Source organism: Mercenaria mercenaria, chromosome 2 (assembly GCF_021730395.1).
Source record: "Mercenaria mercenaria strain notata chromosome 2, MADL_Memer_1, whole genome shotgun sequence".
NCBI lineage: Eukaryota > Metazoa > Mollusca > Bivalvia > Venerida > Veneridae > Mercenaria > Mercenaria mercenaria.
The window spans coordinates 16,596,950-16,614,336 of record NC_069362.1 but is presented as its reverse complement, the minus strand read 5'-3'; the positions used below and the strand labels follow the sequence as shown (position 1 = coordinate 16,614,336).

The window sequence follows — 17,387 nt, the reverse complement described above, 5'->3', positions numbered from 1 at the left end:
TACACCGACGTACTCAACAACTTGTCTGAAGTCAGAGCACCAAGAGCCTAACTATTAAGGGCACGACTCAGAAAGCTGCAAGACAAAATTGCACTCCCTCCGGATTTAGGAGAAAAGCATCAAGGAGTCTTACAATTTGTTTGTCATCGTACCATCAAGTAGGAAAGCGTAGCGGTAAGTGTAGATGGGTCAATCAGCCAACATGCACTGTGTAAACGATTTTTGATAAACCCTTGAACACATTTTACAAATATCTGATTAAAATAAGGACTATGTTTAATTTTTCAAATTTTATAAACTATATCTCCATAGTATTCAAAGGCTTATTCCAAAGGTATATAATAAAGTTTACAAATATTTAATACATATCCCATATGAATATCACGTCTTATACAATAAACAAAAGGACAGAATCTCTTAAAATAGTGAGCCGGGTACCCTTATGCTATTTTATATTTAGAAAAGCAAACTATGGCGTCTACACTTTACATTTTCATTGGGCAGAGCTAACAGAAATCTCTATATAACAAAACATGCAATTGCCATTCCAAGTATTCTCTGACTTTTAAAACAAGTAATACGATTTTTCAAGAAATGCAATAAAAAATCAAGGACAAATATCAAACAGGGAATGCCATGTTCCAAACACGCAGCCTCACCAAAAACGAAACCAAAGCACACAGACGTACACACCACAAACAGACACACAAACACAGACAAACACACACGCACAAACGCACGTACGCACACACAAAGCAAATACACGAGGACAAAACTAACAAACAAGGAACACAGTGGGGCACCGCCTTGGAACGGTCAGTGGCAAAAACACCACTGGGGAGCTTAAACCGGTTTATTGTGCGCACCCACCCAACCTTATTTCATTTATTAAATATGATGTTGCTCATCTAGGATATATATAGAATACGAAAATCAAGCAAGATTCATTTAAACTGAACACAGGTGATTACTATTAGAAAAAGTACAATGCAATCTTAGTAAAGAACATTACACATTTAATGACTGACACATCTGATGTTAATGCTTAATATACTACCTTTTTCCATTTTGATAATATGATTAGCACTCATGTGCAAACCTCCAAACTGAAAAAAGCTTAATACAAGTCAAAGAAGTTTACTTTTGTCTTACCAAATATCTATTATGCTCTCAAACTTTTAGCAATTGTGGCGATTGATTGTTCTGAAATCACAAACTTCCCCTGTTAATTGTCACTAATTAAAGCCCAGCTTAACAGGCAATTGTTCTACGTTTTCTGTATTGACAAACATGTTAAAATATATGGTAATATAGTTTGAATATACTACAGCACATATAAACTTGCAAACATTACAAACATCTTAAAAGTAGTGTCCATTTTAACGACTTCCACTTTATCAATCAATACGCTGTTTTATGTCTTATATCTATTGTAATTTATGTTTTGTTTGTTTCAACATCTCAAAGTAGTTCATGAAAGCACTTTTGGCAAATAATGAACCAAGTCAGCCATATTGTTCTACTGCAAGGACAGTGTCATTGCCGGTGCTGTTTGTGGAGTGTGAAAACTATTAATGTTTTAAGTGTTTTCATATATTCTAGTGTTATGAAGATATTTATTATAAACTCAAAACAGCAATCTTTTAGTGCCGTGTGGTGGCTGCAATAAGTACTCCCGTACTTGGAATTAGTGTTAAATTTTCTAATCCTTTGGGATCATGGAATCGTTCATTTTTACTGTAAAACCGGAGCTAGGGGAGGCGAGGGTGTTGCAAATTCCATAACCTCTCTTGAACAGACTCGAATAAACCAAGTCTGCTATTATGTAGCTTGGTTTCGTTTTAAGCTTCCAAAGAATATTTTTCAGAGATTTTATTTTTACAAAACTGTTTATTTCAACTATTCAACGGATATTTATAAGGGTGTAAATATCGTTGATTATTTCAAGTAATACCACGCTATTTCGTAAAAAATGCAGTATATAGATTGTAATCTACAAAAAAAAATCATTTTAGATTTTGATGTCTGGAAGTGGCAAGAAACATTACAGAATTGTTATATCATATGGTTCACAAAATGGCATGTTAGCTGAAATAAACGACGTATTTAATAATTCGGGTATGTTTCTTCTTATTTAATCGATAAGACGCGTATGGTTTGCCTATGTATTCCAGGGATTCAACGTAAACGTTTTATTATCATAATATGTAAATTTACTTTGGAAGATCTTATAATATTGTTCATATTCATGCGAATTGTGACATTTGTGAAACCATAACCTTTTCTCTTTATTAATACATTATATTTAAAATGTGGTTCAAAATCGAAATACACTATATTTAATAAGTTTCTCCCTTCAAAGATCAAAATATTTCATTTATTGAACATTTGAAAAATATTTCACATGAAAAACTAGCAAATTTTCTATTATCCTGTTTTATTTAAATTCATTCAATTCATAACTTTCTAACGTGATATAAGATGAATCGGAACTACACAATCAATAGTTTTCTTTACATTTTAAAACAGTGCATTGGTTTATAAGAAATTACGAGCGTCTTCATTGAGGTTAGTTTTGATAACAACATCACATTACTTATACCTCATATAACTTCGCGTTCAATTGTACTTACAAGCCTGTGATATTAAATATGAAAACATCATAAAGAGATGAATTCAGTATACAACACTCGTTTCTTTAGTGACAGTGTACAGTTGCCAAGAGTTATCATCGGACTGCAGTCACTGCCGAGCTTTGAATAAAACACGTTATACTTGCGACTGGTGCGGAAACAGCAAGTGTATTTACAGCAAATTAAGCTGCCTGTCTATATGCCCGGCACCTATCATCACAAAGGTAATTGTAATTGGTTTGATAAATGTATCTGAAAGCAGTATCGTTGAACTATTAGTCAATAGAACAGCACATTACTTTATGCTCTTTTTATGGTATTGAATTACATACAAAATCAAATGTTACTTTCCAAACCAACAGATACAAGAAAATTTTTCGTTTTATGCTGTCTTTACATAAGAGATACCTGACAAATACTATCAATTCTTCTTTTACTTTCTCCTGCTAAGGTTATTCCAAAAGACGGTCCGGTGCAAGGAGGAACTAAGCTGACTTTATCTGGAACAAATTTAGGAAGGAATGTTTCGGAAGTTGAAGGTGTAACAGTTGCCGGTAGACAGTGCTCCTTAAGTAGTTTTTTAGAAGATTACGATGTCCCTCACAGTGACGATTTTGAAACGCAGGTGCCGTCAAGGTAAAGTAAAATACATGTATTCCACGATTTCATGAAATTTTCACTTTAATACTTACAAGATTAATTTTAACTAAAACTAAATCGTTGATTTATGCATGGTCATTTATTGAAGTAAACATCTACTTTAGTTAGATTACTGTTATTTTAGGCTGGTATGCACAACGGGGAAAGCAAGTGATGAAACTACAGGAACAATTGACGTAACCGTGAATGGAAAAACTTCAATTTCAGAGCCTACATTTACGTATAAGGTATTATTGCAGGCAATGTATCCAGCTTTTTGTAGGTCAGCACTTTTCATAAAACGGAAGTCATGTCGTACCGATATTTATCCGGATAACAATAGAACAAAGTCTGCACCCGGCGTACGGAAAGAAAAACAAACCTACGTATAAATGTCAACACAAGTGTACATTTTCAAATCTGTACCATGCATTTTTCTCTAAACGACATGAAATGACAACAAAGTTGATATGTGAAATAATCTGAAAACATGCCTTCATGTCCACGTAGAATGTGCGAATCTGTTTTTAGCTCACCTGAGCAATGGTCAGATAAGTTATTGTGATCGCTCGGTGTCCGTCGTCTGTCGTCCGTCAACATTTGGCTTGTGTATGCGATAGAGGCTGTAGTTTTCAACTGATCTTCATGAAATTTTGTCAGAATGATTACCTTGATGAAATCTAAGTCAAGTTTGAAAATGAATTATCTGGGATTAGAAACTAGGTCACTAGAGGAAATCAAAGAAAAACCTTGTATATGCGATAGAGGCTGTATTTTTGCATTGCTCTTCATGAAGTTTGGTCAAAATGATTACCTTGATGAAATCTAGGTCAAATTTGAAAATGGGTTATCTTGGTTTACAAACTAAGTCACTAGGTCAGATCAAAGAAAAACCTTATGTATGCGATAGAGGCGGTATTTTTTTACTGGTCTTCATGAAATTTTGTCACAATGATAACCTTGATAAAATCTAGGCCAAGTTTGAGAATGAGTCATCTGGGGTAAAAAAAACTAGGTTACTAGGTCAAATCAAAGGAAAACCATGTCTGTGCGAAAGAGGATGTATTTCTCAATTGATCTTCATGAATTTTTGTGAAAATAATTGCCTTGATAAAATCTATGTCCGGTTTAAAAATGAGTTATCTGGGTCAAAAACTAGGTCACTAGGTCAAATCAAAGAAAACCATTCTGTATGCAATAGGGGCTGCATTTTACATCTGATCTTCATGAAATTTGATCAGAATGTTTGTCTGGATGAAATCTAGATCGAATTTAAATATTCATTATCTAGAGTCAAAAACTAGGTCACACGGTCAAATTGAAGAAAAACCTTGTGTACGCAATAGGGCCTGCTTTTTACACTGGATATTCATAGAATTTAGTCAGAATGATTGCCTTGATGAAATCTAGGTTAAGATTGAATGTGGGTCATTTGTGGTCAAAACTAGGTCACTAGGTCAAATCACGGGAAAACCTTGCATTTTGCACCGGATCTTCATGAAATTTGATCAGAATGTTTGTCTTGGTAAAATCTAGGTCGAGTTTGAATATGGGTCATCTAGGGTCAAAACCTAGGTCATATTGAAGAAAAACCTTGTGTACGCTATAGGGGCTTCTTTTTACACTGGGTATTCATATATTTAGTCAGAATGGCTGCCTTGATGAAATCTATGTTACGTGTGGCCAAAAAAAGCTAGCTCATTAGGTCATATCAAAGAAAATACTTGTTTGAGGCCATATTTTTTGTCCAATCTTAATGAAAATTGGCCAGAATATTCGTTTTCATGAAATCACTAGGTCATATATGTTTACACTGTTATTGTGTGTTTCTCAGGTGAGCGACCTAGGGCCATCTTGGCCCTCTTGTTTAGTTATAGCTTATGATGTCGCCTGAGCAACGAGTCGTTGCCCCGTATGACATCATGTTAGTAATTGCACAATGCTTCATATCAATCTATGTCCTTGTTTAGATATTTTTTTCAATTTATGTTGGCGAATATTCGTTCATGAAATTTATAGGTCATATGTTCACTTTGTGTTTCAATGTGAGCGATAGGCCCATTTGCCTCTTGTAGTTATATTTATCACGAGCGAATCGTGCCGTATGACATCACTTCGTAATGCACAAAGTCATCAAATTATGTCCCCTTGAGTAATAGTTCATCGCTGCATGAATGCTTAAGGACGATAGATTAGCAATTGTACCACTATTTCGTCATAGACCTATTACACAGCCATTCTAAAAATAGAACAGGGTCGTAATAACTTCAAGTATATATACACGTTTTCAGAAAAACTTTGAAGTTTTTATTCAGTACAATTTCCATTCCGTTGACCAGAATAAAACAATAACATTTCTCGGGATATCATAGAATATGCTAATGATTAATAGCTGGTCACAAGATAATTGATCGCATCCGAAACAGCTAATTAACCTTTAACTGCTCGAGAAAACTTGTTTAATCTGTCTCTTTTTTCTCTCCATTGTTCCTTACTATGTTAAAATCGAATCTCTGATAAATCAGCCACTTTTTACGTACATTAAGCCACCGATATCCAGCTGAGTTGAAGGTAACGTATAGTATTCAAGCGTTAATACTATAACTGGATATCATATGCCTCATAATCCCGCCTTTATAATAGTTCATAACTACTTCAGACCCTATGATGACATACTACCGATTGCACCAGTATCTCCTTATAGCTTATCCCTTGTTATTCTGTTCAAAATCGTCGTAATGTCGTATATATACTAGCCCGTGTCAGACTTTCCCCTTTAAGAGAAAGTCGATACAGGAAGTGAGCCTTCCTTTTTACATTTTATAGCAATAGTATTTTTTTTTTCATTGGTACAGAATTAAAGATTTATTTTTCGTTTACCATAATAATCATTTCTCTGTGGTGTTGTAGTACACGCTAAAGCTAAGTTTACCAGTGTTTCAAGAGGTAAGAGGGGATAGGGAGGGGCGCAGCTTATTTTCAGAACGAAAAACTGTTATAAAGGAGGTCTGAAGAAAGCTTTAGTAAGTGCTCTTTCCAAAATTCTCAATTCATCTCCTTTTTTCTCTCTGGTTAAAAGCATGAAAAAGTTTTGAAAAAAATCGAAATCCAGTATAAATGAAACATTTTTCATCTAAAACAGAAAAATGTACAATATACATGATATATAAAAGTTTCTACTCGCGAATATGCTACCGTGTACTGTCTATTTTTTTCAAATCACTCTAGCAAAAACCACACGTCAATGTATTATTATTTTGCTGAATGTCTAAGCATGCTGTGATTTTTGAAAAATTAAACTTAAATCAGATTCAACATAATAGAAAAAAACTATTCACCACAGAACCACCTTTATAAAACCAAAAAAATACTTGAAAAAAAAAACTGAAAGAGCTACTACTATAGTAAGGGCGATTAACTGAATCTATCTTAACAACTAAATGTTGATATTAATTTGTTAACTTAGAATCAAGTTATATCGTTTCAGAAAGTGAAGGTGACACATATTTTTCCAACGTTCGGACCACAAGCTGGGGGAACAAAGATCACACTTAATGGCGACAACCTTGGAATTGGGAACAGGCAAATTGAAGTAGTCCTTGGTTCTAAATCTTGCAAGCAAGCTCTCGTTTATCCTAACATATCACTGAAAGATGAGTATGTTAAATTTTAACAATACCTACAAAACAGCTTTGTTGTTAATTATATGTTTAATTGGTAGTTGTAAGTGCACTATATAATCCTCCAAACTATTCATGAATTTGGTACCATTGACAATTTGATATTTGTATGTAACCCAATATATGATGGAAGGTAAAGACAATATAGTTTTCTGCAATGTCATTGCGTAGGACATAAGCGTTGTATGGAGATGGATTAAATCCAAGATCCCAAGATTAAAATCAAAATGATTGTTTCATGTTAAGACATTGTATCATACTCTGCTTCGGTCTGTTACAAAGTCATAAGTTACTTATGGGGGCTGCGCCCCCACACCCCCGCTTTATCCCCTATGTAGCTAGGACCCAGACCTATATCCCCAAATTTTTAAAGAGCAATAAGCTTATGCAATGTCAACTATTGAATATATTTCTATAAATAACAGTAAGGAAATAGTAACTTGAATTAATTAAATTCATATTTATTATATTTATTTTAATAATAGCAGGTTGACATGTTGACAAGTTGACACGTTGACAGGCCGACAAGTTGACGCTTTACTTATGGGGGCTGCCGGACGAAAAATGACGCTAACCAAATTTGACCAAATTGATTACATGTTTTAGCCCTGATGCCATAGAATGCAGATATACAAAGCAGTAAAACTAAGTTTGTATAAGTTACAATTTAGTCTCATTTCGCTCATACGTGTTTAGTGCATGTTTTTTCACAATACTGTTTAAATAAGATGTTTAGATTTTAACACAGGGTATGGTAGTTTTTAATGATAATTGAATATAAAATTAATAAAGTTTGTTATTCTAGGATAAAATTCCTGGGTTGACGTACCATCATATAACCTAAGCTTTCATGTTTAAAAGAAAATAAAAACACTTCCGATTATAAACACAAGTTTATTTTTCGTTTAGGGTAAGTGTGGATTGAAAGACAGTCATAGTGGCTTACGTTAAATGGCGATTGAAGTTGAAAATCCTCACAAAGGGCGCGACCCGAGCATGCCTTAGATAATTCGAACCTCGTTGTGCCAAAAATATTGTACAAACACTATGCCATGCAATCCCCCGTACCCCTCGGTACGGTTAGCCAGGTAGAACCTGGCACCACCTTTGGTACCATATAAGAACCAGGTACTTCCATGTACCCTTTACAAACCAGGTACCCCTTTGGTACCATACACGAACCAGGTACTTCCATGTACCATATGGTACTTCCATGTACCATATACGAACCCGGTACCCCTTTGGTACCATACACGAACCAGGTACTTCCATGTACCATATACAAACCAGGTACCCCTTTGGTACCATACAGTAACCAGGTACTTCCATGTATCATATACTTACCAGGTACGCCTTTGGTACCATACAATAACCAGGTACTTCCATGTACCATATACGAACCAGATACCATTGGCGCAACATAAACCTAATAACAACAAATGTAACCTATGTAAATGGTTGAGCAACTATAAGAACGCCTAGCCCTTTTCGCTCTCTGGCCAATTCTTATATGCTCGAAAAAATGAACAAGAAAAATTGAACTTTGAACCCACGAGTGTCACTAACCCCGTTGAATGGCGGCGGCTGGTCAGAGACCCATGCTAAAAGAATTTAGTAATTGACAGTTAACAACTCAGTATGGCATGCCCTAGTCGCACCCAGACGTAAGAATTGTACGCCACAAAATAACAAAGAAATAACTTAAATTTCTTTTTATTTCCCCAAAAATTCTTACAATACTAGTTTTTAGAACACGTTCATTCAATGAATCCCAAGTAATATTCCAAAACGGATTGATCCGTTATTATCCGAGAGCAAGCAATTGTATGGCGTGCTTTAGGCCCTAAAGACACACACTTTTCTTGCACCACCAAGCGACGGACAAATTGCTGGGTAACTTCGGGTTAACCTTGCCGCTGCTACAACCTATTATGTGATGAAGTCCCCGATTATCCTTCTTAAAAGGATGTCATTAATACCGAATGTGTGACATGCAAATCCTGAGTGTATGACATATGACAATGAGCGCCACCTGCATAATTCCTTATGGTACTTCCACGTACCATATACGAACCCGGTACCCCTTTGGTACCATACACAAACCAGGTACTTCCATGCATCATATACAAACCAGTTTCCCATTTGGTACCATACCGTAACCAGGTACTTCCATGTACCATATACTTACCAAGTATCCCTTTGCCATAAAGACGGATCCCAAGATTGCCCTTCTAGCTAAATCAGTAGCCTTGCCAATACAAAAACTATGCGTTTGAAAGTTTTAGTCTTAAACCTACGGATAGATGTGCACTTGCGCTATATAACCGAAAATTGATATCGAGTAGCGTGATTACCATTTTTTAACAAATCGTGGGCCTTCCCAACTCGAACTTGCCTTCGAATGAGTTAGGGCCGACTCAGTTGTTAAATTCAAAAGGTATACTGATCGTATCCGAAGTATAACAACGATTTGTTTCAAATGAATGCAGTATGATCTGAACCGAATTGATACGTTCGAGAATAATGTTTTTAAATTGTATTGTTACATTGTGCTTCGCCGACGCGAAATAGTCAAGAAAAACATACAAAGAAAAAGAAAAGAAAACCATACAACTAATCAGAACATGGTCCGGAAAAGCTTGGACAAATAACCATTATATTAAACAAATCTCAAGTATTACCCTACAAGACCAAGTATGTTCAAGTTTTTAGAACTGATACAAAGTAACAATAGGAATACACTATTCAAGTTAGCAATGTATTGTAAAAATGCCACGAATATCAGAACTTCGATTTTGAATAATGTACTGTAATATCACATTATCATGTTGTATGTTTTCTTTATTGCTTCATTATACTGTTCATCTTAAAATAATTTGAAATGCTGCTGTACCAAATATCGCATTAGACCTATATATTGTTAAAAATTGAAATGTTGTATGTTAAATGATGTCCGTTGTACAAGTCAAAATAAATTATATGTTCTGTTCTGTTCATATTTCCTCCAACTTATCAAAGGTGAAAGGTAAAAAGATGTCCTGTTGTCGAAAAAAGGACGAGATCTGTGACAACCTCTTAATTTTTTTTTTTTATTATTTTATTTTTCATTTATATATTTAATACAATAAAACGTTGTATAATATCATCCAAATAGTTCATTTCGAGAGAATGTGTTGAAGACATAATTTTCTAACGTATATATAAAAAAGGGGCTTTAATTTACAGCCCCAATCTTTTGTATTTTAATTGTTTCCCGTAAAATTTACAGATGTCAAGTAATTCCGGTATTATTGGTTAAAAAAAGACTGCTAGTGCCAAAAATAGTCCAACTAATCTAAAGCGAACCTAAGAAATAGGGCCTACTGAGATTTTTTTTTCTACTGAGATTATTTTTTATTATTATTTATTTATTTATTTATTTATTTGTTTGTTTTTTATGCCCCCGAAGGGATGCATATTAGTTCTCAACTGTCAGACCGTTAGTTAGTTCGCTCGCTCGTCACAACATTAACTTTGTGCATGAAGGCGCCTTACTCGCGAAGCACTGCACCCAGGACCCTCAAACTTCACATGCTGAAAGTACTTATTTAGTACACGACCCCTACGACCCCGGGGTCAAAGGTCAAGGCCACCAGGCCAAAGCGCTGTGGGGCACCATCCACCACCAGTGACAGCTCATGTTTTTATTTATTTATCTATTTATTTATTTTTATAAAGAAACCAGCACACGTATAAATATATATGTGGGCAATATCCCCACTCGCGTCAAACACTCTGAAGACCAAAATAAATGAAGCAATTTCCGATTATTTCACGAATTGGACATAAATTCAAATAAAACTTAAATGTATCAAAAGAGGAATTCAATTCTTCATTGATTTATGTAAAAATCCAAAATTACGAATTGTTCTGGTGATATAAACCTATGTTTGTACTGTGCATACCCGCAAGCGATAAAACCAGTAACTTTTATATGACTGTGAACTGTGATTTATCCTCCATTATTTTGGTCCTTAATATTAAAAAGTTTTGACGTTTGGACTGCCAGTCACAAACATACAACAATCCGACAGTCAAATTATTTTGACTGCCAAGAACTGCTTATACCCTATATTTTCTAAAAACAACAATAATAAAATCAATTCAAACTTACCAAAACGTTACGACATCCTGTTAATACACTATATGCAAAAAATACTACCTGTCCCAACAGTTCTATTTATAGACTCGTCAGGCAAATAGGGTAATCAAAATGATTTACCTAGCCTAATTTAGATCTGAATTGCTAATTTAACTGAATAACACTACCTAGATAACGGACCATTCCATTATTAATCGTTGACCTGGAAAGCGCACTACACAGTGTATGTACTTTAACATGTGTAAAATTTTGCCAAATAACAGTTAAGGCCAAGTTTTGAAATTGCTGCCGTACGTTCATTATTTAATATTTTCCTATTCTGATTTTTGCATTTTGCAATCCAACATCTGAGCTTTATGCCTATAGTATGTTACATTTATTTACTTTTTAGATGAAAAATTAAAGAACGCGCTGTATGAATTCTTAAACATGCAATTTCATTAAAATCGACCGTTTTTGTAGAATTTTGTCTGTATTTCTTTCATTATCTTATTTTAACTGTTATAGAATTCATACTTTATCATTTGACAAGCGGTGATAAAATATTAAACTTTTAATAGTAAAAACGAAGGTACCGTGCTCATGTTTTTATATGTACATGTATATATACGCGGCGCCTACGGATCACGATGTTTCTGTTTATGATTATTACCTGTGCAAAGCTGATACTTGCAACTGTGTTCGTCTGGTTGATTACTAAATTTCTGCTCTACGGGTATTTCCTATGAAGGGCTTTTTCACATACCTACTACTTGCTACGGTCACCCGCCGGTCAATGCGTGCCATCATAGCTCCCTATTCTAATTTATAAACAAACGTGCTGGCCTAACTTTTGTGGCCAATAAATTTATTCGTTAAAATATTTTGATAAAATTTCATGGAATTCCGATTTATAGGATAATTGACTAATTTTAAATGGATTCAGCAGTTCATGAATTTTGTCCGGCTGGATTAAGGTATATAACGTATCCCTTCGACGTTCGATTGAACCAATATTGTATTTACAGTTGTTTGAACGACATTCTATCGTACCGGTGTTTAAAACCCAGGAGTGAAATCCGCTAACTTCACCTCACCCTTCAATTCGCCCCTACTTATTCTGTTATATATATACATTGTGTGTGTTAAGCTTGAATGAACATGCAAAGTAATAACATTCTAGAGTAAACATGTAATATTAATATTTTGCATCATAGAATTTCTGACAAATAAGACTTGGTCAAACAATAAAAAAAGTCTCATTTCCTTTGTTTACGCGGTCCTATGTACCGCAATTTGAAACCGAATTGTGATCTGTGGTAATAGCTTACTACATTCAATAATGGACAGAATTTTCTGTCGTCCTATTACGAAATAACTGCTGACACATGAGACCGTGAGACTCACGAACAATTTGCTGAAAGTCGATAAAATTACCTCTAACATCCTCCATCCCATCTGCGGCGTTTCTCTTATACCTTGCCGATACGCTTCTTGTTTTTTGCCACGTGGCATATCTATCGCTTAGCATATTTGGTATTTATGTTTTGTTCTTAAAACGGCCTCGTGCTGAATGGCAAATCGGAAGCACGGCAAACACGTGGCTTTTAAAATTATCGCCTGCTACGAAATCTTGCGATACATACCATAGCAACGACTTAGCGTTATGACAACCGATGCAAACTTACGTACAAACAATTAAATTGGAATTTAGTCAGAATAAACAAGATTAATTGGAAGGATTAATCTATATTATTCAATGTTTTCAGTTTTCGCGGTAACTTTACAGTGGAATGCGTTGTACAAAGCTCACTCAAGATATACAATGTCACTGGATTATTCTTACAAATGGAGGACATGCTAGTTCTCTCTAACTCAACAATTGCCTACAGTTATGTTACTGATCCTGTTGTTAAAGCGGTATCACCACTGACAGGATTTGCTAGGTACATTTATTGTTAACATGTTTACACCGATTGAGGGCGCTTTTGTTTGCAAAAATCCGGTTTGTGTTTTAGGTTTTGGTTTGGATAAAAAATAATGATAAACTTAAACTAGTTTCAGTTAAAATGAGTTCTTGAACAAACAGGCGGTTTGTATGAACAAAATGACGAATCTAGAAAAAATGGTGATTAAATTTATTCTAAATGGAGATAAATGACAGATTTTGTATCTAAGAGCCAAACATATCAAATAACATGTACTACTATTACCACTCCTCATGTGCCGACACTATTTAACATGTGTACATAGCAAGGCTAATTATGGCATAGACAGTTGAGTCACTGCCTTTTGCACTCAACAACATTAGACCAATTGAGTGAATACAAATGATAGTTTTTGTTAAGTTTAATGTCAGACTGACAGAATTATAGGTCATATCTCAACTTTCAATGCATTATTTAAGGCATGCATGGGCGGGCAGCTAGGTTAAGCCACTGTCCTTTAAGTCAGCTGGATTACTTAAAAATCCACACATGAAAGAATTCTACACCCTGAGCAAGGTTTCGGACACACAGCAGTGAAGGACAAATAATTTAAAATCACCTACCCTAACTATCCGGCCACAAAGACTAAGACTGAGATGTAATCATATAACAGTATCCACTATCCAGCAGACTTTTTTTTTTATTTCAATTTGATGAAAATTAGAGATTAAGTGTTTTGTAACAGGGATAACTCCTAAATTGAAATCATTGCTGTTTCCTTGTTTTGAACATACTCAGCAAAGTTTGACAGTTGTGATGGAGTTAATGTGCAAAAATAGATGATGTTATACTACTCAAGCTTCAAGCAAAGCACATATACTCTGACACTGGTGCTGGACTGATTTAAGTAACCAGTTGTATTTTAGGCCAGCGAGTGTATCTTGCCTCACAAAAACTTGTTTAAATAAATATTAATTAAGATTCTTCAAAAATGGTTGACATATTTAATCTCTGACATTTTTTTTTTGATGACGCATTGTACATTCAAAATCTGCCAACAATGAGTTTGATGGCATCCAATGACACCCCTGACTTGATCAGATAATACTTAATACTTTGAACTTTTATGTCACTGTATTAAGGGTGTGTGTGTGGGGGGGGGGGGGGGGGGGGGGGGTCAGAAACCATGGATATACATTATTAAACATAAACATAATTGATACTTATGTATATAATTATATGTATTTCGATGAATTGAAATTTCTCTACACTACACGCAGCCACAGGAAAACACTGCAGCAATGACAAGGCAGAGACTGAAGCACTCATGAAGGCCGTCTCAATGATTGAAGACTCGGCAGAAGAAAGTTCCTCAGTCGTCTTTCTTACAGATGCACTGTCTGTCATGGAAGCTCTGATCAACAATAAAGCTCCGCAGCTAGCCAGGAGAATGCAGCGCCTGAGTATAACCTGCAAAGTAGCACTTCAGTGGATTCCATCCCATTGTGGACTTGCAAGCAATGAAGAGGCAGACAAACTGGCTAAGTTAGGAGCTCAGTCAGAACAACCAACAGAACCTGTGAGTCACAAGGGGAAAATCACCATCATCAAGACACTAATGAGACAATGCATTATCAATTGAAACAAACTTGTGCAAACTTGTTTTCGAAGTTAGCATTGTAATAAATTGTACAACATTTGACAACATGGATCAGCTCTTTTTACAGACTTAATAGTCATTTTATTTTTGTTGTTGATAACTGCTTTGTCTATATTAAAATGGCTATTTCATGAGGACACGATTTTATAGAATTCAACTTTTGAAGATAAAAACGATGGTATTCATGGCTTGTTAGAAATTAATTACACAACTATGAAATCCATGAAAATTAGTCCTCCACAAGTATTTATGACTTTGCAGTGTTTTACGGCCATTTTTCTGCATATGTTAACAGGTCATAGAGCTGTCAGTCAAGTTATTTTCAATTAATATATTGTCAGGGATAAAAAAAAATGGAAATTTATTTGGAAATTGAAATGTTCATTGATATGAATAGTTGTATGCATGAAAATAAAAAAAAAATACTCATTTTGCTCTTAAAATTTAGTCAGACTAGGGAACTGCTTTGCATATGTAATTATATACTCATGATGTTTATGTGCATATAAAGTTATGTCAATGTGCACAGGGCTTCTTGCTAGGACTTGAACCTAGAATTCTTACAAAAGTAAGTGTGTTTCTTTACACTACAAGAAGTGATCCCTTGCTTAGCAACAGAGACATTTATTTAAATACAAAATATTGCGTATGTATGTTATCCTTCAGAAACAGACACATTTACTATAAATTAAAACTTTATACTACAAGAGATCACAGAGTGATCTTGGCGCCCACCAATGTGCCATTTTTGAGTGTTCCAAATTTCAAGACTTACTGACTAGCTCAAGGTCAAATTTCATTTCCGCACACAACACTGTGCACGTGGTCAAAATTTGAAAGCTGTAGCTTGAGAAATGTGAAAGTAGGTCACTAGATCAATTTCAAGGACAAAGTTCTTTGTTACACAAAACTATGCATGTGCATCAAGTTTGAAGGCTGTAGCTCGAGAAATGTGGAAGTAGGTCACTAGTTCAAAATCAAGGTCAAATTTTATTTCAGAACACAGAATTGTGCATGTGGTCCAAATTTGAAGCCTGTACCTTCAAACATGTGAAAGTAGGTCACTAGATTAATGTAAAGGTCAATGTTTGTTTTAGTACACAAAACTATGCATGTGGTCCAAATTTGAAGGCTGTAGCTTGAGAAATGTGAAAGTAGGTCACTAGGTCAAAATCAAGGTAAAATTTCATTTCGGAGCACGAAACTATGCATGTGGTCCAAATTTGAAGCCTGTACCTTCAAAAATGTGAAAGTAGGTCACTAGGTCAATGTCAAGGTCAAAGTTTTTTTCAGTGCACAAAACTATACATGTGGTCCAAATTTGAAGGCTGTAGCTACAGAAATGTGAAAGTAGGTCACTAGGTCAAAATCAAGGTCAACTAATGTCAAGGTTCACCTTGCCACTCAAAACCATACATGTGGTCCAAATTTGAATGTTGTAGGTTATTGACAAGAAGACTTTAAAAGCTTTTCCCTATATAAGTCTATATGAACCATGTGACCCCTAGGGCAGGGCCATATTTAACCCTAGGGGGATAATTTGAACAAACTTGGTAGAGAACCACTAGACGACGCTACATTACAAATGCCAAAGCCCTGGGCTTTGTGGTTTGGACAAGAAGATTTTCAAAGTTTTTCCCTATATAAGTCTACGTAAACCATGTGACCCCTGGGGCGGGGCCATATTTGACCCTAGGGGGGAAATTTGAACAATCTTAGTAGAATACCACTAGATGATGTCACATACAAAATATCAAGGCCCTAGGCCCTGTGGTTTTGAACAAGAGGTTTTTCAAAGTTTTCCCTATATAAGTCTATATAATAAAATCTGGAAAGTAGATCCCTCGGAAGCACCGAGAACAATGCAAACAGTGAAAATTGCAGACTCGGTTTGATTGAGTCTGTTCATGAGCAGTAATGGAAAATGCAACACTGCCCACGCCCCCTAGCACCGGCTTAAGCAGTATTCAATCTTCAAATTTAAATGAGTTGTAATCAATGATTCCGAAGGACCAGAAAATATAACAACACTGAGATGAAGTCGGGGCGACCTTTATATAAACCATGTGACTCCCGGGACGGGGCCATATTAGACCCCAGGGAAAATAATTTGAATTATCTTGGTAGAGGACCACTAGATGATGCTTCATACCAAATATCAAAGCCCTAGGTTCTGTGGTTTCGTACAAGAAGATTTTCAAAGTTTTTCCCTATATAAATCTACAAATGTATGTAAATTATAGAAATAAACAAAGGGCCATAATTCACTAAAAAATTGTTGAACAAGTCTGATTTTCAGGGGGACACAACTAGGGTACCAATACATCATTCTGACAAAGTTTGGTCAAAATCCCCATGGTAGTTTCTGATGAGATGCGATAACGAGACGGAAGGACGACGGACCACGGACGCAGAGTGATTTGCATAGCCCACCATCTGATGATGGTGGGCTAAACAACAGTAGTTGGATTTTGGACTGTTGGAGGTCGAATAATCTTGGAACGAAATGAATGGAATATTTCGATGGTTAGAGAAACTGATTATAACGATGTATACATGTCGGTCAAAGAGAATGTTTTCAGAAGTAATTATTGACAAATTATTGACAAATGAATTCGGCTGAGCATAAAGATTACCAGAAATGAACCAATTCTTATTTTTTTTTCTTTACCCGTTTCCATTTTGGTCCACACGGTCCGCCATTTCCTCCCGAACTGCAATACATTT

General features: G+C 35.4%; 1 protein-coding gene across 1 annotated transcript in view; it reads left to right on the top strand.

Moving 5' to 3' along the window:
• The window catches only part of LOC123543226 (plexin-B-like), a 53,214-nt gene that overhangs the window by 24,092 nt on the left and 11,735 nt on the right, over window positions 1-17,387 (top strand). Inside the window, exons 12-17 of the mRNA XM_053530984.1 lie at window positions 2,016-2,118; window positions 2,703-2,857; window positions 3,085-3,269; window positions 3,418-3,520; window positions 6,760-6,929; window positions 12,842-13,018. Coding sequence (XP_053386959.1) covers window positions 2,016-2,118; window positions 2,703-2,857; window positions 3,085-3,269; window positions 3,418-3,520; window positions 6,760-6,929; window positions 12,842-13,018 — 893 coding nt within the window. The remainder of the gene's footprint in view (window positions 1-2,015; window positions 2,119-2,702; window positions 2,858-3,084; window positions 3,270-3,417; window positions 3,521-6,759; window positions 6,930-12,841; window positions 13,019-17,387) is intronic.